General features: G+C 42.2%; 2 protein-coding genes across 3 annotated transcripts; both read right to left on the bottom strand.

Moving 5' to 3' along the window:
- Positions 1-2,397: 2,397 nt before the first annotated feature.
- Positions 2,398-4,729, bottom strand: LOC129367313 (nucleoredoxin-like protein 1). 2 transcript variants are annotated; one of them, XM_055041666.1, is made up of 4 exons: positions 4,251-4,729; positions 3,062-3,329; positions 2,857-2,946; positions 2,398-2,772 (listed from the first exon to the last, which is right to left on the bottom strand). In XM_055041666.1, the coding sequence occupies exons 2-4, from the start codon at positions 3,295-3,297 to the stop codon at positions 2,400-2,402; spliced, it is 699 nt and encodes a 232-aa protein (XP_054897641.1). In that variant the 5' UTR covers positions 3,298-3,329; positions 4,251-4,729; the 3' UTR covers positions 2,398-2,399. The 2 variants fall into 2 exon arrangements, with proteins under 2 accessions (XP_054897641.1, XP_054897642.1); XM_055041667.1 differs by having other exon boundaries at positions 3,152-3,329.
- A 2,522-nt stretch (positions 4,730-7,251) lies between these two features.
- LOC129367300 (procollagen galactosyltransferase 1-like) lies at positions 7,252-23,798 on the bottom strand. The gene is made up of 12 exons (XM_055041647.1): positions 23,455-23,798; positions 19,576-19,686; positions 19,380-19,497; positions 18,432-18,566; positions 14,123-14,327; positions 13,902-14,021; positions 12,887-12,963; positions 12,701-12,807; positions 10,746-10,878; positions 9,508-9,635; positions 9,079-9,285; positions 7,252-8,998 (listed from the first exon to the last, which is right to left on the bottom strand). The coding sequence occupies exons 1-12, from the start codon at positions 23,670-23,672 to the stop codon at positions 8,728-8,730; spliced, it is 1,830 nt and encodes a 609-aa protein (XP_054897622.1). The 5' UTR covers positions 23,673-23,798; the 3' UTR covers positions 7,252-8,727.
- Positions 23,799-25,443: the final 1,645 nt, after the last annotated feature.

Raw genomic sequence — 25,443 nt, 5'->3', positions numbered from 1 at the left:
TCCGCCTGAACCCGGAGGAGACATGATGGAAATGTCTCCAAATGGGACTTTAATGATGTTTGTCGTTTAGGGATTCGTACTCCAGCCTGGATACGGAAAGTTTGATTCATCCAAATGATAGCAGCTCGTAATCCGTAGCATGGACCAATTTAATAGTTCACTCTTAAAGGATTACTTGAAGGCTGTTAAGGAATGTCTACAAAGGAAAAGCCCAATGCTTAACAAACAGTGTGTCATGTTCAATAAATTGGAATATGGCTTCCACAGAAACACGTTCATCAGACTAAAAGGACAGTAAGCTGGTATTATATTTTCATTAAGCCCAGAGTTCTGTATTTATGATTTTATTCATCATAAATGTGTAGTCGTTGGATGTCAGTGGAGCATCACCTTAAACAGAAATAATGGCTAATACACGAGTCTGACAGTAATTAATCTTCCGTTTAACAAACTGAGTTCCATAGATAGATCAAATGTTCAATATTGTTCTTATTCATTGAATTTGACAGCAAAAATGAATCCTAAAAGCTCTAAGTGAAATGTGTGGGTTTAATCACACAGACATAAAACCAAATAATTCAGTTTTCTTTTTATAAACAACATTTTAATACATGAAATATTAATATTTACTTTATGTCCAAGAGTTACTTTTACAGCTTTCTATATGAAAAGCAACAGCAAACTTGGAGACCAAAGGTCACACTTTCCATGATTATATATATATATATATAGATTCTAAAGTTAGACAAAAAAGTGACACATTTTTAATTTACTGGTATCAGTTCTTGAAAACACTGTCGGGTCACGGCAGCAACAACGGGAGTGGTTTGCTTTAAGATGAGCAGAATTAGATTGAAGACACCAAAAAAAAAAAAAAAAAATATATATATATATATATATATATATATATATATATATATATATATATATATATATATATATATATATATATATATATATATATATATATATATAAAATTCCCTTCTCACCCACCGCGGGTGGTTCTTATCCTCTGAGCTCGGGTCCTCTACCAGAGGCCTGGGAGCTTGAGGGTCCTGCAGTATCTTGGCTGTGCCAAGGACTGCACATTTCTGGACTGAGATGTCTGATGTTGTTCCTGGGATCTGTTGTAGCCACTGCTCCAGTTTGGGGTTACTGCCCCGAGGGCCCCGATGACCACAGGCACCACTGTGGTCTTCACCTTCCAGGCCCTCTCCAGTTCCTCCCTGAGGCCCTGGTATTTCTCCAGTTTCTCGTGCTCCTTTTTCCTGATGTTGCAATCACTTGGTATTGCTACATCTACCACAACGGCTTTCCTCTGATGTTTATCCACAAGACAATGTCTGGTTGGTTCGCCATTACCATTCTGTCTGTCTGGATCTGGAAGTCCCACAGGATCTTAGGTCTGGCGTTCTCCACCACATTTGGGGGTGTTTCCCACTTTGATCTTGGGGTTTCCAGTCCATATTCTGCACAGATGTTTCTGTACACTATGCCTGCCACTTGGTTATGTCGCTCCATGTACGCTTTCCCTGCCAGTATCTTGCACCCTGCTGTGATGTGCTGGACTGTCTCAGGGGCCTCCTTGCACAACCTACACCTTGGGTCTTGTCTGGTGTGGTAGATCTGGGCCTCTATTGCTCTGGTGTTTAGGGCCTGTTCCTGGGCTGCCAGGATGAGGGCCTCTGTGCTGTCCTTGAGTCCAGCTTTTTCCAGCCATTGGTAGGATTTACTGATATCAGCCACTTGGGTTATTTGCTGGTGGTACATCCCATGTAGGGGCTTGTCCTCCCATGATGGTATCTCTGGCACCTCAACCTCCGTTCCCTGTTGTCTGAGACATTCACTGAGCACATTGTCTGTTGAGGCTTTGTCCCTGATGTATTTATGGATCTTAGTTGTTTCGTCCTGGACAGTGGTTCTCACACTCACTAGTCCTCTGCCTCCTTCCTTGCGGCTCGTGTACAGTCTCAGGGTGCTGGATTTGGGATGGAACCCTCCATGCATGGTTAGTAGCTTTCTAGTCTTAATATCTGTGGCTTTTATCTCCTCCTTTGGCCAGCTAATTATTCCAGCAGGGTATCTGATTACTGGCAGGGCATAGCTGTTTATCGCACGGATTTTGTTCTTGCCATTGAGCTGGCTTCTCAGGACTTGCCTTATTCGTTGGAGGTATTTAGCTGTGGCTCCTTTCCTTGTGGCCTCATCGAGGTTGCCATTTGCTTGTGGTATACCTAGGTACTTTTAACTGTCCTCTATGTCTGCTATTGTTCCTTGTGGGAGTGAGACTCCTTCTGTGCGGATCACCTGAAGGAATCTCACTCCCACAAGGAACAATAGCAGATATATATATATATATATATATATATATATATATATATATATATAAAACCCGTTTTCATCTCTTTCGCCATATTCCTCCATCTCCATTCTTTCTCTTCGTGTCCCATGCTTCGTCTTTCTCCCCCTCGCCGTTTCCGTCTTTTCCCTTCACCCACAGCTTCCACCACCTCTTGTTCCTCTTGTCGTCTTCGGTCTTGTACTTGAGCCTCCTCACGGGGTCGGTGGCGCTCCGCAGGTTGGGCTCGTCGAACTCCTCGTTGAGCATGAAGGTCCTCTCCACCAGCTCCGCCGACTCCTGCCAGTTGCGGAAGCAGTCGGCGCCCAGGCGGCGGATGTCCCGCACGGCGTTCGGCGAGAGGACGGAGCCGTCGGGGCGCAGGACCACCACCGCCGGGACGTCCTTCACCTCGAACATGGCCTGGAGCTCCCTGAGCAACGTGGGGGTCACAAAACTTATCAAAACTCATTTATTTCACGCATTAATATATATATATAAAATATGAGTCACCTACTTTCTGTACGGGTCCTCAAACGCCAAAAACAAAGTCCTTTTGTGGAGCTCTTTGAGGATTTTTTTCTGCTGCTCCTCAGTTTGGTCCAAGCTGAAGGAGAAAGACAGAAATCATGTCAGAGAGTCAGTAGTGGAGGCCGGTCTTGAGAAAGGAGATAACAACAACAACAAAAAAAAAAAAACACCAGAGAGGCGAAGATGCGGACCTGACGTAGATCAGAGCGAGCAGTTTGGGGTACTCGATGTACGCTGGGTCTTTCAGCTTCCTGAAAAAGCTGGCGAGGACGGGCACGAACCTCTGGCACTCCTCGCACTCGGCCGACGCGAAGAAGAGCAGCAGGAGGCGGTTCTCCAGGATCCCGACGATCTCGCGCTCCGTGTTGAGCTCGTCCTGGTCCGAGTTGTTCTCCACTAGAACCCGGTCCAGGAACAGGTCCACCATGTCGGCGGGGCGGCGATGGGGGGAGGCCCTCCCTGAAAAATGTGTCAACAGACCTTTTGAAACGCGTCTCCGTTTGGTTGCGTCGCGACCGGCGGGTCTGACGCACAAGATGAAGCATGTACTGTTATAGATATGATGTCACTGAGTGAGGAAAACAAGGTGAGCGGTGCGGAGGCACTTCGCTGCAGCAGCTCTCATCCTGGTTTTTAAAGATGAAACTTCAATTTTGACTGTCACTCTGAGGGATTTGAACACCAAGAAAACATGATGTGCAGCTCAGTCAGGGAGGAATTAAGAACAGCGATGCAATATTAGGAGGTCGGGAAGATTGGGAAGTTCAACTCTTTCAGTGACTAAATATTTGTGCTCCTCCTCTAAAAGCCAGTTTTTCCTTCTGGCTTTAAGAGGTTTGATTGAAACTATTTATGTCAGAGGATTACTTTTTAGTTTGTGTTTTGTGCTCAATTTGAAATTTAGTTGAAGACGTTTCATTAAAAGTGTGGATCGCATTGATCTGTGTTTTGTTTGGGGGTCATTTGAGGTCATCAGAGGCCAGAAAGAGACACTTCTGCTGCCTGACTGGCAAAGCGAAAGCTTATTAAAGCGAAAGCTTTGTGTGTGTGTGTGTGTGTGTGTGTGTGTGTGTGTGGTGTGTGTGTGTGTGTGTGTGGTGTGTGTGTGTGTGTGTGTGTGTGTGTGAAGAGGGGTAAATATAACAACAAACCTAATAAAAGCACCTTAATTTCAGCATAATTAAAAATCAGCAACAAAAATAAAGTTCAGCTTTAACCATTGAAGGAAAAGAAAGATTAGGTCCAGTTTTTGTTGTTGTTGTTATTTTTTTGTTTGTTTGTTTGTTTGATTATTTTTTCATGGCTCTTGTCAGCTGCCAATTTAACATCACATCAATCAGGGACTTTCTTCCTGAGCTAAAATCTGCACAAATAACTCACCTTGCCTTGAAACCCCTCACACTCCTGCGACGCAATAAAAAGAAAGGCTTCCCTCCTCTTCCGTCAAACAACCCTTGATTTTATTTGATCTGTTGTCATTCTTCCTTCCTTTCTCTCTTTCTTTCTTCTGAGTCCTGCACAGTTTATTTCCTTCCTCCTCTGTGATTCCTCTCGGCCTGCGCTCCGAGGTCCGCAGAAGCAGATTGGAGATGGCCGGAGGTGCGGCGGCGCAGTAAATTGAGCGGCAGAGGTCGCTTTTCAATGCGTGCGTGCGCGTTTCTAAAACTCTCCGCTGAACAGCAGAAATCTCATTACTTCAAATGAAAGAAGGGAGGGGAGGAAAGGAAGGATAAAGGAGAGGAGGACAAATTGGATTGCAAAGCGAGGACGGACACGCACAGTGGGGGGCTGAGAGAGGTGGGACACTGTGGGAAAATGCAACATGGAGTTGGATGGGTTTGAAACAAGCGTCGAGTGAGAAACTGTTCCTCCTCCTCCTCCTCCTCCTCCTCCTCCTCCTCCTCCTCCTCCTCCTCCTCCTCCTCCTCCTCCTCCTCCTCCTCCTCCTCCTCCTTCACAGAAGTGCCTGCGCGTAAAACCTTTAAAGCACAACGCTGAGCGTTTTGGGCCCGACGATCAGGGTGATTTAAAAGCCAGCAGGCGACAGAGAGGCGAGGAAAAGAAAGAAAGAAAGAAGAAAGTGGCCGCGGTTTGATGCTGGTTTGTAGCTGGAAGACGCGCTGACTGATCCACAGAGGCAGCCAAACGCTGCAGACACCCGGGTGGGTTAATCTGAGAGAGAGAGATGGAGGGAGGTATATATAGAGGTGGGGGGAGAGCAAAGAGATCTAATAGGATTTTCCTCTGAGTCACAAGCGTCGCACGCGCTTGACACACTCCCGTGGCGAGGCGCGCGCAGAGACACGGCGGCTTTTGGACGCTGACGTCGAAAAGTGCGCGCAATCGCACGCCAAAGCTCGTTAGCTGCGCTCCCTACGACCGGTGCCAACGCGTCTCTGCCTGTCGCTCAGCTGTAACGCGACATTAAATTGTTTGTCAGGGATTTTTTTTTTTCATAAACGCCTGTTGGCTTTTCATCCAGACTGTCGCCCGCACGCGAGGGAGAAGCATGGGAACGAAATGCAACGTGTCCAGCACGTGCTCGCAGTGGACCTCAGTGCACGAGCTGATCAGCTGGATCGAAATGAAAAGGAACACCGTGTGATATATATCACACTATGCCACCACAAATTCATGTACTGTTCACGTTCACAGACAGCTGTTAAATACATTTCCTCCATCGCTCTGGCGCCCCCTCTGGCTGGGCGCCCCTAATGCAGTGGCTATTGGGTTTACCCACTTTTTGCGCTATTGTACTTTTGGACACCTCGAAGTTGGGACACAGCTTGAATGGGTCAAAGGTCAACTGATTTTTACAAGTAATACGGGGCAAAACATTATGACCACTGACAAGCCAAGTTCTGACGAGCCTTAATGATAAGAAACACAAATCAAACGCTCCGTTCCTGATCAACCGCAAAGGATTTGTGTCAGTATGTTCCCAACATTGTTTGCAATCCTGTCCAGACAGATAGATGCCAAAGTTTCTCATCAAGTCTAGATTTTCTGTAGACCTGGGCAGATTGTTTTGAGTTTCTGGGAATTTTTTCCGCCTACTTCGTTCTGTCAGAAAGGCTCTATGTCACATTGTATATTCATTATTAGAGACGTTCTGTTGGTGGTTAGAGGGAGGGGTCCATGACCAGGGCTGGTTCAGTTCTGGACCTTTATGTTTGCCTTCAGTAAAAGGTGGCAGAGAGCATTTTATGCCTACAAATATGCACTAGAGTCTGAAAAACCCTAAAAAAAAACAAAAAAACCCCCCGTTATTTGAATTAAAAAGGAAGGAAAATAAGCAACGCATTCATTCAGAAAAGATCTTTAAAAAAAAAAAAAAGCCACAAAGCAACACTGGGTTAGTGATGTTTGATTTGCAGCAGCGGGGATCTGTGTTTTTTAATACAGCAAATCAAATGCAAACTGCAAGCTTTAACGCTACACCAGAGCAAACACCCCACTGCTCGGCTGAGAAGAAATGCAATTACTGCATGAAGGGTGATAGTGACTTGAATCATTACAGAGATAATGCACAGTGGTGTACTCGTTTCTCCAACACTTAATAAAGACATTATTTCTCAGTCTAATTATATATATATATATATATATATATATATATATATATATATATATATATATATATATATACACACACACATTTCTTGCTCCTGAATTAAGTAGGAAACTTTTTTCCCCCTCTCCTTTTGAATTTGTAAAGCAGGCAAAACACAGAGAGCGAGCTCCATGGGTCAACAATGAATAACAAATGAGAACAGAAACACACAATGAGGATAAGTAATTGCAGCCTGTTGTAATCCAAACTGACCATTATGTAATTACGGAGAGGGCAAACACCAGGAAGTGGTAATTAAAAGAAGCCTGAGCTGCACCGTGGGTTGGCTTGCGCTGAAATAAAAACCGCCGATTGCCAAAAAAGACTCGGTCCAGATGTTTTGGTCCCGGAGCTTCAGCTGACGCTCCGACGTTTTCTTTCCTCTGCCTAATTGATTGAAAGCGTCTCGAAAGAGTATTGCCACGCTCTTAGATGCTTAGGTGTTTTCTCCCACGAACTTCAATGCGTCTTATTGACCTTTCCAGTGAAGCTCTGTATGTTTATGGCTTCCAGGGCTCAAGAAACAAAGAAGTCCGGTAGCTTTCTACTGAGCCACTTAAGGTAATTATGTCCTGGATCAATGACAATCTCCACCAGCGTAGATTTAGTTGTTTTTTTTACTTTACATTCTGGAGATGCATTTATTGCACTTGAGTTATCAGCATTCAACTTGTTGTGAGCTGACTGGACCTCTGTCGAATTAGGTCAGTGAATGTTAAATTTTTTTTTTGCCATTTTGTAGAAAGTAGTTTTTCACTATTTGTTGAAAAACAAAGAAAGGCACATTTTATTGGTCATGTAAAACTATGGATACATTTTATACACACTGTACAGGCAAACATTTATTTATTTGTAAGAAAAAAAATAGAAAAACATTTTGTAAAACTTAATAATGCTCTGCTTTGCGTGTCTCAGTCACATTAAATCCTAAAATAAATTGAACTTTGTGGTTGTTCACACGATGCTCAAAAGGGCTTTGAGCGCTTTCATAAAGCGCCGACCTTTGGCGAGAAAGACGTGCAGAAAACAAAGCTGACACTGTTTTTATTTTTTTTTAAAATAAAAATCTATATTTGCAAATTTATACAAACACAAGTTGCTGGTTTGCTAATAAATCTGGCAAAAGGTTAAGAGCAGGAATAAAAAAAACAAAAACACAGAGACAATCAAATCTGCTGCTGTCCAAACGGGAAAATGTTTTCTTTGGCAAGAAGAGACTCGGATACATTCATCGTTAAAAACAAAAGAAACGTCTGAGGTTCACCTTAAACAAGACGATAAGAGACACGAACAGAGAATCGTTGGTGTCAGGACCTCAGTCAGATACATCCAAAACAGAAAGCAGGAACAATTGAACATATTTCTTCTACAACTGTATATTTTTTTTATTGCTTTCATCACCTGCATTATCACTAAAAATAAAAAAAAATGTTTAACAATTCCCCCAACATTTCTTGGTTTAAATGTGTACATGCAGGATCTCACAAACATAAACAACCCGAAAAGCTGCAGTCAGTCCATGCAAGATAAAATGTGATCTAATTATTTATTTTAACCCAAAATATACTCCTATATTAACAATCATAAGGTAAGGTTGCATATTTGTAGGGCTGCAAACTAGAATTTGAAGCAGGTGAAGCTTAAAATGCCACTTCAGGAGTTTTGCACAGAACGTATTTACTGAAAAAGTTTTTCTTTTCATCTTAATGGCACAAATGTGTATTCTGTTTTACAGTTCATTACCGCTCTGAGCGTGTTCTTCTTTAAACAAATGGCCTCTTTTTGAGTCCGTATACTCCCTTTACCGACGGATCTGTTGCTAAATATTCCAATAATTGATTAATCCACTTGTTTCAGCCCTAGATATATGCATTCTTGTTTTCTTTTCAGATGCACAGAAAGTCTAAGTGAATGTTTGCATTAGTTTCAGAAAAGTTGATGTACAAAAAAAAAGAAAAATAAATAACTGGACCACACTTAAAGCAAGACCTTTGTATCGACTGCAATAAATAAAGCAGAAGGTGTTAGCGGACTCTTCAAGAGTTAACGCGACATCTAATCTCTCAGGAGAAAGATCCATTAGTGGAGCGAGAAATCTATAAGGAATCTGTTTTTTTCCCGGTGAGCTAAGTCTCCATTAGCTCTGCCTCTCAGTCTCTTTTTGATCACGTTCCCTCCATACGTTCCTCTGTACTCTGCATCACAGAGATTTTCAGTCTCCCTTGTATCCGTGCTTCTTCTTCTTCTTCACAGCTCGTCCCGTGCGCTCACGTTCTCCAGCTCGGACTGCAGCACGTCCGAGTTCTGCGCCTCAAAGCTCAGCTCGCCCTGCTCCTGCGTCTTCCTTGACTTGGCCCGGTCCCAGTCCGTCTTGACGGTCTCGTTGTCCCACACCACGGACGTCTCTGTGTCGCTGATGTAGCCCGCGTCCCCCGTGTAGTGGGTCGGGTACACCAGCAGCGGCTCGGCGGAAAACGCCCGCAGGTCCCGCCGCTCGAAGGGATCCATGTACTCTGAACTGGTGGGGCAGAAAACGGGGGTCATATAAAAGTAGAGCGCCACGCGGAGGACGACAAAGGGAACACGGGTCGGACTCACATGGGGTGCTTGTCGTACATGACCGGGAGGAATTCGTCGACGGGGAGCATCTTGCTCAGAGGCTCGGCCATGAGGAGCTTCTGGGCTCCCTGCAGAGACAACATGTAGCCGAGCGTCCAATAGGAGTAGTCGGCCTCCACCAGGTTGTGGACGTTCGGGACGGACTTCTCCGGGTGGTCCACCTGCATCCGCTTCCGTCCGATGTATCTGAGCAACCATTTGTCAGATTAAAACAGATTAAAACAAATTAAAACTGAAAAAAAGTTGTTGTTTTGTTTCACTTTGTGAAACAAAAGTTCATACAAAACTTTTAGATGCTGAAACAGAACATTTCCAAACAATCTCAATGTCTAGTGGCCGGCAGCAGAGACGTCATGTATGACAGGAAGGATTATTTGAGAGCAATCTGAGTTATTTCTATTAACTCACATGAGATCCCAGTCCAGTTTGTGTGTGGTCACTTCCTGCAGCAGCGCCTGGAGCCGGCGCTTGAAGAACACCTCGAAGCGGAGGTCGTCCTCCAGCACCAGGGTCGTCTGGAGGCCGCGCTCCACGATCTGAACGGGTTCACAGGGAGATTAAAGGTTTGTCGCAGCAGCCGAGGCACCGGGAGGCGTCTTTCTGAACCATAAACCGATGCGCTCAGCTGCAGTAACAAGCCCAATGTTTGCTTAATAGGGCATTTAATGAAGCAAATAACATTTTACAGTGCCTCTTTTATCATTTCTTGCTGTGAAGACAAAACAAGACAACAAAAGTGATTCAAACTTGGCTCCTGTTTTACTTTGTTCAGTTCAACCGACTGCAACTTATAACGTTTTGTTTTTCTCCTTGCGAAAAAGAAACTATTTTCTTTTAAAAGTATTAGATTTGTGAAACCGCTGCTTTAAAAAGGTGCCTCTCAACAAACATTACTATAGAATTTATAGATGCTTTATGTACACAGTGGTGTATTTCATCGTTTTATTTTTGTAACTTTTGAAAAGCAATTTATTTCAGCAAGACACCTCCCCACAAAAAAATGTTTTAATGCAGTTTTAGGACTTGCACAAATGACCCAACAGAGTCCGACGGACAAATGTGTTGTATGCCAGCAAACCTGTGAAAAGTCAAGTGGAAGAAAAAAATGTGGGAGAAAAATCGATCCATTGTGTTTTATTAAGTCTAAAACCAGACACGGTCGTTTATCAGGAGCACTTTAGAGAACTTCATGCTTTATGCTAGCTTTATGGAGTTGCCGTTTTCAGTTTCCCAGCAGGACTTGGTACCCTCTGGTGTAATGACCAGGAGCTGCCTGATTGGTCAGCAAACTCACCTGGCAAGTGGGAAATGGGGGGAAAAAAGAAAAGGAAAAAAGACAAACCCAGATCCGAATATGGAAACGAGCAAAAGGCGGCTAATAAAGTAACCTCGACACATACAGGCAGTATGTTTCTGTCACTACTACTCAATCATGAAAAAAGGTAATAAAGTAATGTTCTTATATCTGATCCAAAGTCTTTCTCAATTGTAAACAAGAGCATAAAAATACTCGCCTGAACTGATAAGTTAATTTGTCTGAGAAAACCGAGTTTCCAAACAACAAACCAATCTACTGTGTAAACACAGACTGTTATCAGCCTTGTGCAGGTGGAGCCAAATGCCTCTGGTGCGTTCAAGTGTCTCACCTCCTTCCAGATGTTGTAATGAGAGAGGAAACAACCCAGCTCGCCCTTGGTGAGGGGCCGACCGTGATAAGGGTCTTTGTATCCCGGGAGCATCTTAATCCCCATGGAATCTATGTCAGACGTATTCAGAGCTCTGGCAGAAAGAGATGGGATTAAATATGAACAGAGGAGAGATTAGATCTATAAATTACATAAATGGAAAAATAATAATAGTAATTGACTTGCACAGAGTCCAAATTTTATAAAACATGTTACACTGGAGTTTTTTTTTTTTGTCTTTATATGATCGTAACGCAACTTTTGTTTATTCCCAAAACTGTGTTGCATTTGTCAGGTTTTTGTATTTTAGGGCGTCGGATGGCTGGACGGTTTCCAGGATGACTGATGAGGTCCCACAGAGGTTAAGCTTGGACTCCGAGGACTCGCTCAGCAGACAGCTCATTTCAGCGATTGTGAGCCAGATCATAAAGTTCACCCCACATGCTTATGGAGCAGGAAAAAGACCGGAGCATTAACCGGCCGCTCATCTGGAAGAGCATAAAGCTGAACCAATTACACCGTACGACCTTTAGTTCAATGAATATGCTGTCTATGGCAAAGCTTATGTTCTCTTTTCTACAGACTAAAGTAGCTCCAAGTTGTTGGTGCCTGGAGATGTCTGCTGGTTTTTGTCATTACAGTGATAATTAGGGGGTATTTTAAGTTCAAAATAAAGGTTTTTATAACACCTTCTGTTTATTAAGTAAAAACCTCCCAATACTTGTGACTCAAGATTTACTAATTTTTTTGTAAAACTCCTTTAGGTGTGTTTAAAAAGAAAAATCCAAATGTTCTCTGTGAATGTATGGAAGACATCTGTACAGCATGGAGAGTCACCGAGATCAGTTTTCTGGCTGATCTCCGATGTCTAAAAAGCCCGACTTTTCGACTCTGAGTTTTGGTGTAATCCCTTTTTTAGTCTGAAAAGCTGCCAAATAGTCAGCTGGTTATTGTCAACTGCAAACGTGCAGATGAGACCTGGTGGGCGGGTTCGTCAGTCAAGCATCGAGTAGCCGATCTCTTAAACAAAAATCAGGGCTCATTTATCGGTGCATCATAGTATGGAGGATTTAGAAGTAGAAAAAGACAAAAGGAAGAAAGATAAGGATCGAAAAAAACTTTGAAGAAATTGGACACCGGTGGAAAGAAGGAAGGAAGGAAAGAAAGAACAAGAAATGAGAAACAAAAGGAAGTAAGGTAGACAAACATCTACCTTCTCAGCCACCAACAATCTTAGAAATAAAGAAAGGAAGGAAGGAACCACAGGTAACAGGATGAAATTACACAAAGGAACGAAGTAAAAAATGAAACAGTAACAAAAGAACAACATTTAGCTGAAAGGGGATCATTAAAGTTGGAGTGGAAATGCAAATATCTTCCATGTTCTTGTTTGATTTCTTTGAATTTTTCACAATGTCACACAGGGAAGCAATGTGTTCAGGTATTGCCTCAACTTAACTGAGCCTATCAGAAGCTCACAAAGCAATGACATCATCCCACAGGCTTTTCCAAACTGTTTAGTCGCAGCGATCTTCATGTATGTAAAGTTATGTAAAACAAATCTTTAATCTTTATTAAGCGTTTAGCAAACAGAAACAAAAGTGATCTTTACTACTGTAAAATATGAATAGTTCAGTCTGATGAAACACCAGACACAGCTAAACAAATTAAAAAGAAAGATGTAGGTAGAGTACATAAATATTTGAATGCTAGGCTTCAGCTGTATTTACACAGATGAAAACACCTCCAGCAGAATAAACAGTGAGAACAGCAGTAAGAGCAGCAAACAGCTACTTTTCACCTGATTGTTTATGTCAGTTTTGGTGCTCCGCAGGAGGCGAGCGCACACGCTCCAGAGGTGCTAAGAAAAGAAAAGACAACAGGAAGGAGGAGAGGAAGACGACGAGGAAACGTACTTGCCATCCACAGCAGCAACGACCTTACAGCTGATCTCCTGCTCGTACAGAGTTCTCAGCATTCGCTCGCGGCGGTCGGCCCGACGAACCAGATTTATCATGAAGACCTGCGTACAAACGAACGCAGACGCTCACACACCAACGCTCGGCGTATTCCTGACCGCAGGAGGTGGAGTGAGAGTATACCTCATCAAAGCCCATCTTGTTTGGATGCAGGGGAGGAAGAGACAGGAAGCTGGAGGGCTCCAGTGGAGGATTATTCACTGTTGAAGAAAAGGAGAAGAAAAAAACAGAGGAGAAGTGAAGAGCGTCAAATCATAAGTTATACAAGTAAAAATAGAAGAAAAAGAAGTAAAATTAGAGCTGTAACTTTGTCAGTATAGAGAATTCAGTTGCACTCACCCAGCGAAATATTGGTAATGGCATAACAATGCAAGTTTAAATAATCAATAGAAAATATTTTTTAGGCTTCACAGCAATCAAAACCTTCCTGTAGTTGCTGTTGCTGATCATCTTTTTTGCCTCTTTCCTCTGGTACTGTGAGGAGTGACTTTAATCACTCCACACAGAGAGACTAAAGTCAGGACTCTGCCTGAGCTGCTCCAAAAAGTTAATATTATTTCCAAACCAGCAAAACAAGTCAGTAAAATTAAAATATTACCCAACTCCAGCAGTGATGTAAACAGTTGTGTGCACATATGTTGTGCATGTAAACTTCTCACCAGAACTATAAAGCCTCATATTTTCTAGGATAGTAAAGTTTTGCAAACAGTGATAAATATCAGGCTGAATATAGTAAATATCATAGTTTTTTTTTTTTTTAATCACTAGTAAATAGGGCTGCGCAATGAATAAAGCTCGGTTTTCGCAGTCATACTGCACACACGATCAATACTGCACAAAACTGCTTGAACTGCCATAAATATTAGACAATTAAATAAGCACCACACAGTCAAGCGTTTTATACCTGCGATTTATTTTTGGAGAAGCTTTCTGTGCTTTAGCAAGGCGTTAAGGTCAAGTCATTAAGAAAGATGTTGAGTTTCTATGTTTCTCTACTGTTGCAATCCAAAAATACTTTTATTTCAAGTTCTTTTATACATCTTTCCCTGTGGTGCTAGTCAGTGTCAGACAGTCGACATTTACAAAAAACAATGAAACAAAAAAAAAAAAAAAAAGACCACTGAGCTTTTTAACTCACCCATGATCTCGAGGTGAGTGTGCAAAAAGCTTTCCATTTCATCCTGCATGGAAGCGTGGGAACGCATGGGCACCGGGAAATACCCGTAGGTGTCTCTGTTGCACACGTACATCTGCACGTCTGAGCCGGGGGGAGGGAAAGGAAAGAAGACAAACAATGCGACATGTGCAGGCGGATTGAAAACGGGACGAGGCAATCTCAGCTACATTTCTCCTCCCCACCTGCCATGCGAGCAGAGTAAGCAAAGATAATGACGTCGTCCAGCGCCCAGCTGTACTCGGGGTGTGGCGGGTAGAAAGCCAGCTGACTGGAGGCTTCTTTCCTCAGATCCACCAGGTAGGTGGAGTGGACCATCGGCACAGAGAAACAGCCCCGGCGCTCCCGGCGGCGAATGGGCATGTAGGCCGGGGTGCGCTTGTAGTAACCCTGAAAAACAACACGGTTTGTGTTCAGTGGAAGGAATGAAAACGTACAAAAGGGAAGTGGGCATGACCTTAAAGTTATGGATGACGATGGAGAGGATGCAAAAAAAAAAAAAATGGAATGAAAAATTAAAAATAAAGTCTGCAGCTTCAGCTGGATAGGTTGTATGCAAATGTAAAGTAGGGAAAATAAGTATTTGATTAAAGTTTTCCAACTTGCACATTATAGAGAGACGTGTCATTTTCATTACAGGCACATCAACTATAGGAGACAATATTTTGAAATCAATGATTTTTAATTTAATTGGCATTTTATTAAATGAAATAAGTATTTAATGCAACAGAAAAAAAAAATCAATTTAATTAAGAAATTCTTAGTTTACCCCAAAGGAAAATTAAATGATGTTGGAAGTCATACAACATCCTCAAAGAGTTGCTGGACAGAGACGCTGTGGCCAGGAGGAATCTCCAGCAGCAGTCAGTCTTGCAACATATCTGAAAAAGCCTCTGACTGAAGACTGCTGCTGTGAGACTAACTCATGCTAAACAGCTGGGCAGCAGAGAGGACATTCCACAGCAACTTGTCCAGGATGACAGCTGCTGGTAAGCACCGCTGATCCACCTCGTTTGCTTTTGCCGCTCCTCTTTAACGCCGCCTGCTTGTGTGTTTAGAGAGTCAGGCAGATGTTAGCGTCTGGAATGTGAGCCTTGCTCTTCCTGATTGACGGAGGAGACGGCTTGAATGTTCATCTCCTCTCTTTGATCTGGCTCTGCATCCGTGAAGCCTCCTTTTCAGCCTCCTTGTTGCCATGGATACGCATAGCAACGGTCCAAAAGTAAAAAAAATAAATAAATAAGTGAGAGCAGAAATCCTTGCAGCTGCACAGTTATCCGAAAACAGAGGCAATAATTGCGGAAAAAACCCCCCAAAAAACCAACAATACATCAACCGAAAAAATGTACTCAGATTAAAAATGCTTCATTAATTCTAAAAGGAAATAAAATGTTTAAATTAAATAACATGGCTACTCCAACATGCTCCCAGTTCTAGACTTTAATATTTACAATGCAACAAAATATTCTGACCAGGTTTCCATGGCAGCAAGGATTTTAGCCCTTTTCCTGAAAACGCTCTTCATTGAGCAACAGTGATTTTTCGCCTCATCCATAAATTTTCTACACGGTTTGGGTCTAGAGTCTAGCCAGGCGCCTCCAGAACCTTGAGATGCTTCTTCCGGAGCCACTGCTTCGGGTCGCCATCATGCTGGACGACCGAGCCACGACCCGGCTTCCTTTGACGAGGGAAGGAGGCCGTCGCCCGGACTCCCACATTTAATGGCGCCACAACCAAGCTTCCCAACTGGGACGCTGTTCTTGGGCCTCTGCTCATCCTTCTTCCTCCTCCTCCAAAAACGCAGAATGGAGTTTATATCAAAATGTTCTAATTTGGTCTCATCTGACCTCATGACCTTCTCCCACGCCTCCATTGGATCATCCAGATGGTCACTGGCAGACTTCAGATGGACCTGGTTGGACACGTGCACCCTGAAGGATTTTAATCCATAATCCGTGGGTTACTATGGAAATCTTTGAGACTGTGGACCCAGCCCTCCACAGGTCATTGACCTGGTCCTCCCATCCAGTTCTGGGTTGATCCTCCACACTTTTCATGATCATTGATGCTCCACAAGGCGTGGTCTTGCCTGGAACGCCAGTCTGAGGGAGTCTGACCTTCATAAAACGGTTTCCTCCATTTGCACCAACAGTTGTTGCCTCCTCACCAAACTGATCGACTGTTGTCCTGCAGCCCATCCTGATGTTATCCCTGGTGTCCTTAGACAGCACTTCGGTCTTGTCCATGTTGGACATTGGAGTCCAATTGATTGAGTGTGTGGATAGATGCGTTTTTTACAAGCACCAAATGGAGGACAGGAGGCGTTTACTGCAGGTTGGTAGGTGATCAAATACTTATTTCATGCAATAAAATACAGATGAACTATTTTAAAAAATTAGGGCTACACGGATGCAGTTTTCTTGCCGATTATCGATCTTTTAAAAAGCTTAACCTGCTGATTCCAATTTTAGCCTAAAAATATTTTTTTTTGTCTTAAATGTTGCTCAATATGGCAAGAAAGGTGTGCAGTTGACAACAGTGGGGTCACTATTGTTAATAGCAAACATGCAGACATAACTTGGTGGGCCGGTCTGTCAGTCAAACCTTCCTCATCAAAAGAGGAAAGTGGATAATTCTTAGACCTTTTGCCAAGCCAGATAAGATCGGTGGATAAGATCGGCTTCATTTGTAAAAATTGGCCAATCACCAATCTCCCAAAATTAAGGAACCGATACATTGTCTGGTCGATAAATCGGTGCACTCCGAAAAAGACAAAAAAAAAGTATCTGATTTTCAGAATGTTTTTTAGATTCTCTCTCTCACAGTTGAGGTGTACGTATGATGATTACACATCATAAGAGGAAAGCTTGAAAAATCTGCAGTGTCTCCAATACTTATTTTCCAACTGTGTAAAAAAATAAAATAAAATTACACCTTAGGTAAAATGAGTTTGAGAAATCTAAATTATGCAGAAGTGTTTGCATATTCAAGAAAACACATGTCACAGAGCTTTCTCTTAAGTAACTTATTTTAATGAGCAGAACCAGCTGGAGTTTTTATTAAAGCTAGCGTGGACAAACCCTGAAGATACTCCTTAATGGAACATAATGAGGATGTGGGCTATCTGCACACCCGCCGAATAATTTTATAATATCCTTGAGCTTCCTTAGAGCTGAACGGAGCAAAAGTTTCAGTACACCTAAGAAATAAATCGGCTATCTTAATTGCAAATTAATTTAGCATTATGTGGAACCAATCTGTAAAGAAACAGTGATTAATTTTCAGTCTTTCTACCTCTTCCACAAAAAATAATTTTCTTTATGAATGCATCCAAAACAATCCTCACAAAAGTCCTCAACGATGTTTTCTCCTTTGCTATCAAAATAATTGGGACTTTATTTCTCTTTCATATGACAAGCACTATAGTGTTTCCCATTATTCACAAATGCCTCAAAGTAAAAGCCATGCTTGATAAAAAAAAAATCATCATACATAAGTTTCTATCTGAAGAACCATTTAATTACTTTAACACTAGTATGGGATGAACAAGGTCAGAAAAGAGATGTATATACAAAAACATCATTTGCAACATTTTTTAAGGATTTATTTAACACAGTTTCAGTCCTTTAGAGCTACTATCCTGCAACTTTTAGGGATCAAAACCACACAGTCAAAGTTTCTTCTCTTCTTAAACAGAGAGGCGTCAAATGCATCAAATTTCTGTTATCTTATTTTTCAATTTTCACAACAACTGCAGGTATTCATTCTTTAAAATTGCATTATGTGTCTGGAGAATACGTAACCATCTAGCCCCATTTACGATTTATTAAACAGGAGACTTTAGTGTAACTCTTAAACACCAACATGTCCACTTTCAGTACATCTAAATTTCTTACCAGAGCCATATATATTCAGCCATATTCCCTCTTTAAAATGGATTTAAAAGGGTTTAGATTTACAATCAAAATCACTTTTTTTTAGATTGAACTTTGCTAAAGATGATTCTGGAAACAATCTGGTCAAGCAAGCAGCTAAGTTTGACTCAGCAGTTTGACCCAGGAACAATACGTCACAAAAACCACAAATTAGAACATCTGCGATGGGTTTGGTCTCCAACTCATTTACTGCTCTGTTCTCTTTCTCCTCCTCTGAAGGTTTTCAGGCACATAAAAAAGAAACATAAATCTGATCTGCCATCTGGGGAGTCTTTGAGGCTCTCGGATACATAATCTGTACAGTCTGTTGGCTCTCTGTGTGCAGTGGTTCAAGAACGACGCGATGGGTTAGCGTGTCACATTGCAGAGAAAAATATCTCAGTGTAACATTTGAACAGCAGCTGAACAGGAGGGCAGGAACAACTCTAAGAATACTTATTCTTCAACTTCTATCACATAAATAAAAATATTTACACCAAGGAATCTTCTATATGCAGTGAATATTTATCGAAACAGAACCGCGGGATCTCGAGCGGACTAAAAAGAAATCTCCGATTACCTGTGAAGTCATCCCACACCAGAAGTTGGAGTAAGCGGCTCTGGACTCCAGCATGGGGGCGACGATGGTCTTGTTTTCCCTCATCAGCTTCCACAACACATCTCTGTCAGTGAGCAGGTTGTCGCAGTCGGCCATCTACAGAGCGAAGAGAGCGGCTAAATATTTACATACAATTCCTCAGCAACGTGTGCACGCCTGCAGAGAAAGCACCCCCCGTGCCCCCGTTCCCCTCTTCCTGGCGGATGACTCATCAGAGATGAGGTTTGATCAGAGAGGGAAGCCAGCACACAGACGCTGCATGGATCTTGTTGTCCTAATGGGTTGAAACAGGCCTGATGGGGCGTTGTTGTAGGGATATGTTATTATTTTATGTTTTGCCATATTTTCCCTTAGTCTGTCAGAGCGCATTAACAGTCAGCAACTGTGGGGCAGCTGGTGGTCAAACAGCTGTTCAGGGCATTGTAGCCTTTTTTTTTTTTTTTAACAGAGGGAACCACAAACATTTGCTCCATTTCAACAACCCCTATGCTTGTCCTCTGAATAAGATTGGTTTGATAGAGATTACAAAAAACATTAAACTTAAAAAAAAACCCTCTACAACAAATGAATGCTGAAAATGTTTGAAGCAGTATGTTGTGTACTTGTACTTTTGCGATATATATGTATGAAAAGGAGAACTATTCCCGCTGCTAGATGAAGAAGAACTGAGTCTCATCAGCTCTTCTTAGCGCTTTAAAAGTATGTTCCTACTGGATTTAGCAGCTGAGTTCACAAGTATTGCATTACAAGTGGTGCCTTCTTAATATATGATACTAATGTCTAATAACTTGCCACAAAACCCAGAAAAATCCAAACTCTCCCTTTAAATCAATACAGGTTTTCCAAAGCAATGCAGATTCCTTTGATAGTTAGCGGAAGCTTGTGTGCCTTGACTGGGCACCAACATACCAGGAGATAGTCGGCCCAGATCTCGCGGGCAGTGTCCAGCGCTGCCTGCCGAAGTTTCATCACGTGTTCGTATCGGAGATTATTCCAGTGTTTTGGCCCCACTTCGTCCTCAAAGGAACTGGGACATAAACAGATGAGTCCATTTAAAGAAGAAAAAATACATGAAACAAAACACACTCCATGTACGTTACATTACCTGTTTTCGTCATCAGGTCGCCACTCCACATAATGGTAGTAATTCTGCACCACGATGAGCCAGTCTCTTAGGATCGCTGTGGTGTTGTCTATGTTGTGATCTGTCGCCACCCTGTGGAGCACAAGAGGAACTACAACATTTCTGAAGAAATTTCAACGGGGCGTCGGTTGGAACCCAGCGTTCTGATGCTAAACATTAGCATTAATGCTAAGCTCAGCTAAAGTAACATTCATATCATGTGGAGAATCACAAGCATGTTGACTAACATAGACTTACTCCATGTTAGTCAACATGCTGTATGTTAAAATTAGTGTATAAGCTGAAATTAGCCAAAATGCTAATGTTAGCCTAAATGCTGTCACTAGCATGTTGTCTTACATTGACTTCCTCCATTCAGTGTGCTAAACATGGCTAATTAATTTATAGATAAGAAGCTTATTTATGCTAATGCACTGGGAGGGGGGGCGGTGCATTGCTAATGCTAACGTTTGTTCTAATGTTAAAGAACAAACATTTTGCTGAGCAACAAATTGTTTACAGTGCATAAAGTTAAATTTTTTGGATTTTTTTTTTGTTTTTAAGAACTTAAAAGGGAGAAAAATAAAATTAAAAAAAATCATCGAGAAAAAAGGGTAAAAAAAAAACATTCAAGACAGTTAACAGCTTCAGGTGTAATCGGTAAAGTAACAATAAACTCAATTCCACTGCTATCAAATAATAACATAAAGCACTGGATTATTGTAATTTGAGAGACATAGTAGAGTTATGACCACCGGCGGAGAATCTGGAAAAGATGAAATCCGGTGTAACGGCATCCAGTCGCCAACATGAAGGATTCCAGCCATGAACAGCTGGTGAGTCACAGTGAAAACATTTTCCCATTCCTCTAAATCACATTAAGCCTTCTTTAAAACAGGCACAAAAACATAAAACACACCATAAGTGACACGATTGCTGCAGAGTAGTGAATTTTCACAGTTTTCATTCGCCCTTTGCATCTTCTGAGAGTGAGACAAAAGCAGCTATGTAAACAGATGCTGCTCAGTTCTTTCTTCACCTTCTTAATGCCAGTTTTGAAAACAAATATCCAGCTACAGACCTTTATAAAAACACTTTTACACACAAACATGCAGTTATTGCGGGGAACGAATATTGATACTCCCGAGTCTCTCATTGTGCTTAAAACTTAAACTGAAGCCATATAACGCCAAACTAACATATGAAGCCATTGTTTTATAACCAGATATTTCTGGGCAGCTGATTGTTTCCATCATTTCTGTTGAAACTTCAGACGTAAAGCAGCTGTTTTAGAAATAATACAGCTCATGTGTATAAATTACCACATGAACTCCATGTGTGCATTTTTAAAAACTGTATTTCAGGCAAAATACAATAAATCAGCAAAAACTAGGACTGGGCAATAAGGACTGAGAAATTTCATGTGATGTTTCAAAAGCATTCACATTTGTAACAGGCTTCTTTACATAAGTGTGATTGAAACGGCACATATTAACTGCATTTCATCAACTGTTAAGCGGGAAATGCCACTACACTAGTTTATAAAAGCTACGATATCGTCAATAACTAATACCTTTGATTACTTTACCATAGGTTTCTGTTTTCAAATAAGATAACTAGGTGTCCCGTTATAAGTTTTGGATTATTCCTTATTACTTTCTCGTTATAAAGAAGCCTGTTATGACTAGTTTTGTATCTGGAGGTCAAATGCAGCTCCTTCTTATCATAGTGTCGACTCAAAACTCCATAGAAATGCTTTCTAACAGCACAAAAGCTACCAATTTACTTCAGTTTCTTTAAAATGCTAACAAAATGTTTTAATAATCACCCAGGAGAGCCAAGAATAGTTCAGTTTGGTCAAAGTCTTGTTCATTAGAGCGTAGCCACCCTGAAAAAAACGGAGGGGAAATTTGGACCGTGAGGCTGAAAAAGTGAGGCATTCGTCTCCTGTCTGTGTTATGATAACAAATCCCAGTCCCTGTCGGCGGGACGGGCAGCGGCAGCCGGCGAGTGAAAGAATGTGAAAAAAACGACAGAAATGGATTTCCTCCCAAGCCTGTCACATAGTGAGTGACAGTCAGCGTGCCGCCGCCGTTCGTTTCCCATGCGTCTGTGGCAAGTTAACACAGCGGTGTCATCTCCACGCCTACGTGTGACCGACTCCGCAATCCGTCTTCTTCGCTGCATCCGTCGAGCTCGCAGCGTGCTGGCAGGAGCGTCTGACTGCTGAGAGGTTTTCAATGTCCAGAGGCAGTGATTCGAAAACACACACAAAAAAACAACAAAGTGTTTTTTGAAGAGTAAATATTTGGGATTGGAGAACTATGCCTAACGGATATGAGAGCTGAAACAAGAGAGACAGAGGATGGAAACTGATTTATGAACTGGCATCAGTCATTGTGCGCGTCACAGCAAAGCCCTCTGGGAGTTTGCATGCTGGTTGGACTCTACTGCCAAGCGTTCCTTCTCAACTTGTCACACTGATGTCTGCAGGTAGTTTTCTTTCTTTCTTTCTTTTCTTTGCTTTCCTCCATCAAAAGGAAATAAAAAAAAAAGTTTCTTGCAGAAGTATTCACGCACATTAAACTTTTTAACATTTGCTGATGTCACAACCACAAAACATCCGCATGCATCATGAGGAGTTTGTGATCACAAAGTGGAATACATGATTTCTTTTAAAGTACTCAAGATATTTGAAGGTTAATTTTTCTTGCATACATAAAAATAACGCAGTTTTATAGATGCGCGGATGTCCTTTTTTGGGTCGTTGTTGCTTCGCCTGGTTTCATTTCGGTCTCGTCTTCCGCACATGTAACTTTACAGAACAGCTATGTTTGTATGTTGAGAATACAGTTTAACACTGAGATCACTTCTCAAGCCAATTGATTTCTCCAGATTTTATTCAGGGGCATCAGAGTAAAGGAGGCTAGATGTCTGTCACACTTCTTAGATTTCTTGTGTTGTATACATATTTTTCTGCATTCTGCTTCTCTGCTGCCGTTTCTTGCAGCAGGAGCAAAACAAAATGCATTTCATGAATTTAACCACATAGAAGGTCGACGACCCGCTAGACATAAACTGTGAAAGAAGAGACCTTCATCAGTATTCGTGTCATTTAAACATTTTTTTTTTATCCTTAGCAGTAAAATGCAAAGTCAGAACACAACTTCCTCTCTGAGCTTTTTTTTTTTCTTGTTAATCCCCCTGGACCATGAAACAGAAACAGATTCAACCTGTCAGGTATGAATGCTAATGAAAAGATTAAAACATCACCCAGCCCCTTTTTTATTTAAATGGAAGATGAATAAATAAATGAAAAAGAAAGCCGAAAAGGGGAAGCGGATCAAGAGCAGTCTGTGCAGGAAGACAGAAAGGCCTGGAGCAAAGCTTTTCCTTCCTGCAAACACTTGTTGGACCAGCTTCAGGGTCCGTCAGGTTGGAAGAGTTTAAACCTCAGGTGCTTATTTGTACAAGTTTTACTCCAGTCCAGACAAGAGTGCGGGGAAGGGGAGAGGAGGGGAAGTGGGGATGAGGAGAGGAGAGGAGAGGGAAAAAAAAACGACGGGGGGATGAGGAGACGACCTGTGACTGAATGGAACTTTTCACGGGCTCGTCTCTGCAGGCGGAGGCCGCCTCGTGTGTCCCGTTCCCCGGGCAAACCGGCCCACGCCCCGCGGGGAGGAAAACTTCACCCAACACATTCAATGTAATCATTCATTAAATTATTTGTGCGGGTTAACTGCGCGTGCTTTCTCCACTGTCTTAACACTAAAGTTGCCAGCGTTCACTGACAGCTACTACCCGTCACATAAATTAAAGTAAAAAAGTATATTAATGTTTAATGACGTCAGTGAAACTCACCAGAGCGCCAAGCGGTCCTTGGGGTAGTTCAGCCGCTCGACGGCTCCGAGGAACAGCGGCAGAGAGTGGGCCGAGTTGCGGCAGACCAGCGCGATGACGACCCTGGGAGCCAGGAGCGGCGACTCGGGGCTCCAGCGCTCCTCCGGGAAATAACCCCAGCCCGAGCCCAGAAACAGAGCGAACAGCAGGGCGAGCAGCAGCGAGGTGACCCGGGGCATGGCAGGGAGGGGAGAGAGAGGAAGGAAAAAGAGACGGAGCTGACGCGGCAGAAAGTGGTAGCCGGAGAGGGGGAGACAGGGGCTGCAGAGGCAGAGGAAGCTGGTGTCTATGCCGACATGGCGGAGGGTCTGGATTTAAAGGGGAAGGACAGGGCCGCGTCAAGGAGAACTCACTGTCACCTTAATGCCAAATAATCCACATTTATGATGAGAATAATAATAGTAACAGCATTGAAATTCAGAAACTCTTACGACGGAATGCCCCCTACTTAAACACATAATAAAAAATATAACAATAATTTATGATTTCCATCTCGAGCGCTTTCTTTCTCCTTTCCCTTTAAGAACAAACCCAGCAGCAAAACTCAGGAAGCGGACCAGAACGTTCTGTTCTGGGGAGCGCTTTAAGAACCTTTTGGGGGAACGTTCTTTTTTCGCTCCCTTTTACCCCAAAAGTTTACCCTTTGGAGAAATAAAAATGTTACCAATGCCATTTGATGCTTTAATAAGTTGCAAAAGGTTTGTTTTGAGTGGAGGGGAAAAGAGAGACATTCTTCAAAAGATGGTAAAACAGCACACTTCAAGAGAAAGTAAAACGTTTTTTTTTGTGTCTTTATTTATAATTAATTAATTATCTTAATTTATATTTAATTAAAAAAAGATAATTTCACTCCTCCCAATAATATATTGAAAAATCGTAGTTTGGCTTGCAGCAATAAAGTCTGATTTTAAACAAAACAAACATTATTTTGACTTATGAGTGTTTTACAGAAGCCATGATGCTTGCAGCTGTGATTTGCATTGTGTTGTATTTTTACTGCTTCCTGTGCTGCAGTTCCTCTCTGGCTCTGTTCAACTCCGCTCCAAGAAGCAGCACATGTTTCCCTGTCCAATGTGTCCTCCCTGTCAGATGGAGTGCTCGGGCAGAGTCTGACGAGGAGCCTTCACACATGTAGCCTGGTGTGTGTTGGCACACTGAGTGGGCCAGCTCTTCATGGTTCACCAGTTCAGACATAAGATCAGAGCTGGAGCCGCTCAGCCAGTTGGCGCAAGCAGGGAGAGGGATGAACAATCCCGGATTTTAGGGGCCCCTTCTGGGGCCCCAGAAGATGCTTTGTATTTTTGTGAATGAATAAGGTCAGAATGTCTTAAGAGTATCACTGGCTAAGAGGATTTTGGCGGGGTTGTTGTAAAAAAAAAAATTCTAATTTGTTCTGGCAAACGTTCATCATGAATGCTTGATTATTATTGGTCCAAACAGAAATGTTTTTTTTTTTAACATTTAGATTTGACAAACAATTTTAAAAAAAAAGTGAGAATACTTTATTGTAAATTTGTCATTTTCTTTACACCACTCAGGTGGAAAACCATAAATACAGGTACAAATATCCCCAACCTAACACCCTTTAGGGAGTTGTATCTCCATCATAATCTTTACAGATTCTGACATAATCTGTAGAGATTATCAATGAGCATTTGGTATAATTGCAGATGGATACCGGCTCTGTATACAGGCAGATTTGGTGACCTTCGATTTGGTTCCTTCCAAATTTTTTACACACAGTGTAAAAAATGTCATCAAACTTCAGTAGGTTTGATGCCGGAAGCCATTCCTCAAGATTAATGTTAGACTGATTCCAAAGTCTGTTCTTAATCATGGTTTCAGTCTTTCTCCAGCCAGAACGCCAGATGTTTCAACTGTCTGATCTGACCCAGACTATGTTCCTTTGGATGAAAGAAAATTGGTTTGAAAGGTCACAATGCAGGTTTT

This window comes from Poeciliopsis prolifica, unplaced genomic scaffold, assembly GCF_027474105.1.
Source record: "Poeciliopsis prolifica strain line A6 unplaced genomic scaffold, Auburn_PproV2 SCAFFOLD016, whole genome shotgun sequence".
In the NCBI taxonomy this organism is placed as follows: domain Eukaryota; kingdom Metazoa; phylum Chordata; class Actinopteri; order Cyprinodontiformes; family Poeciliidae; genus Poeciliopsis; species Poeciliopsis prolifica.
Note: the sequence above shows the minus strand (reverse complement) of the source record. Positions and strands in the feature narration are given on the sequence as shown.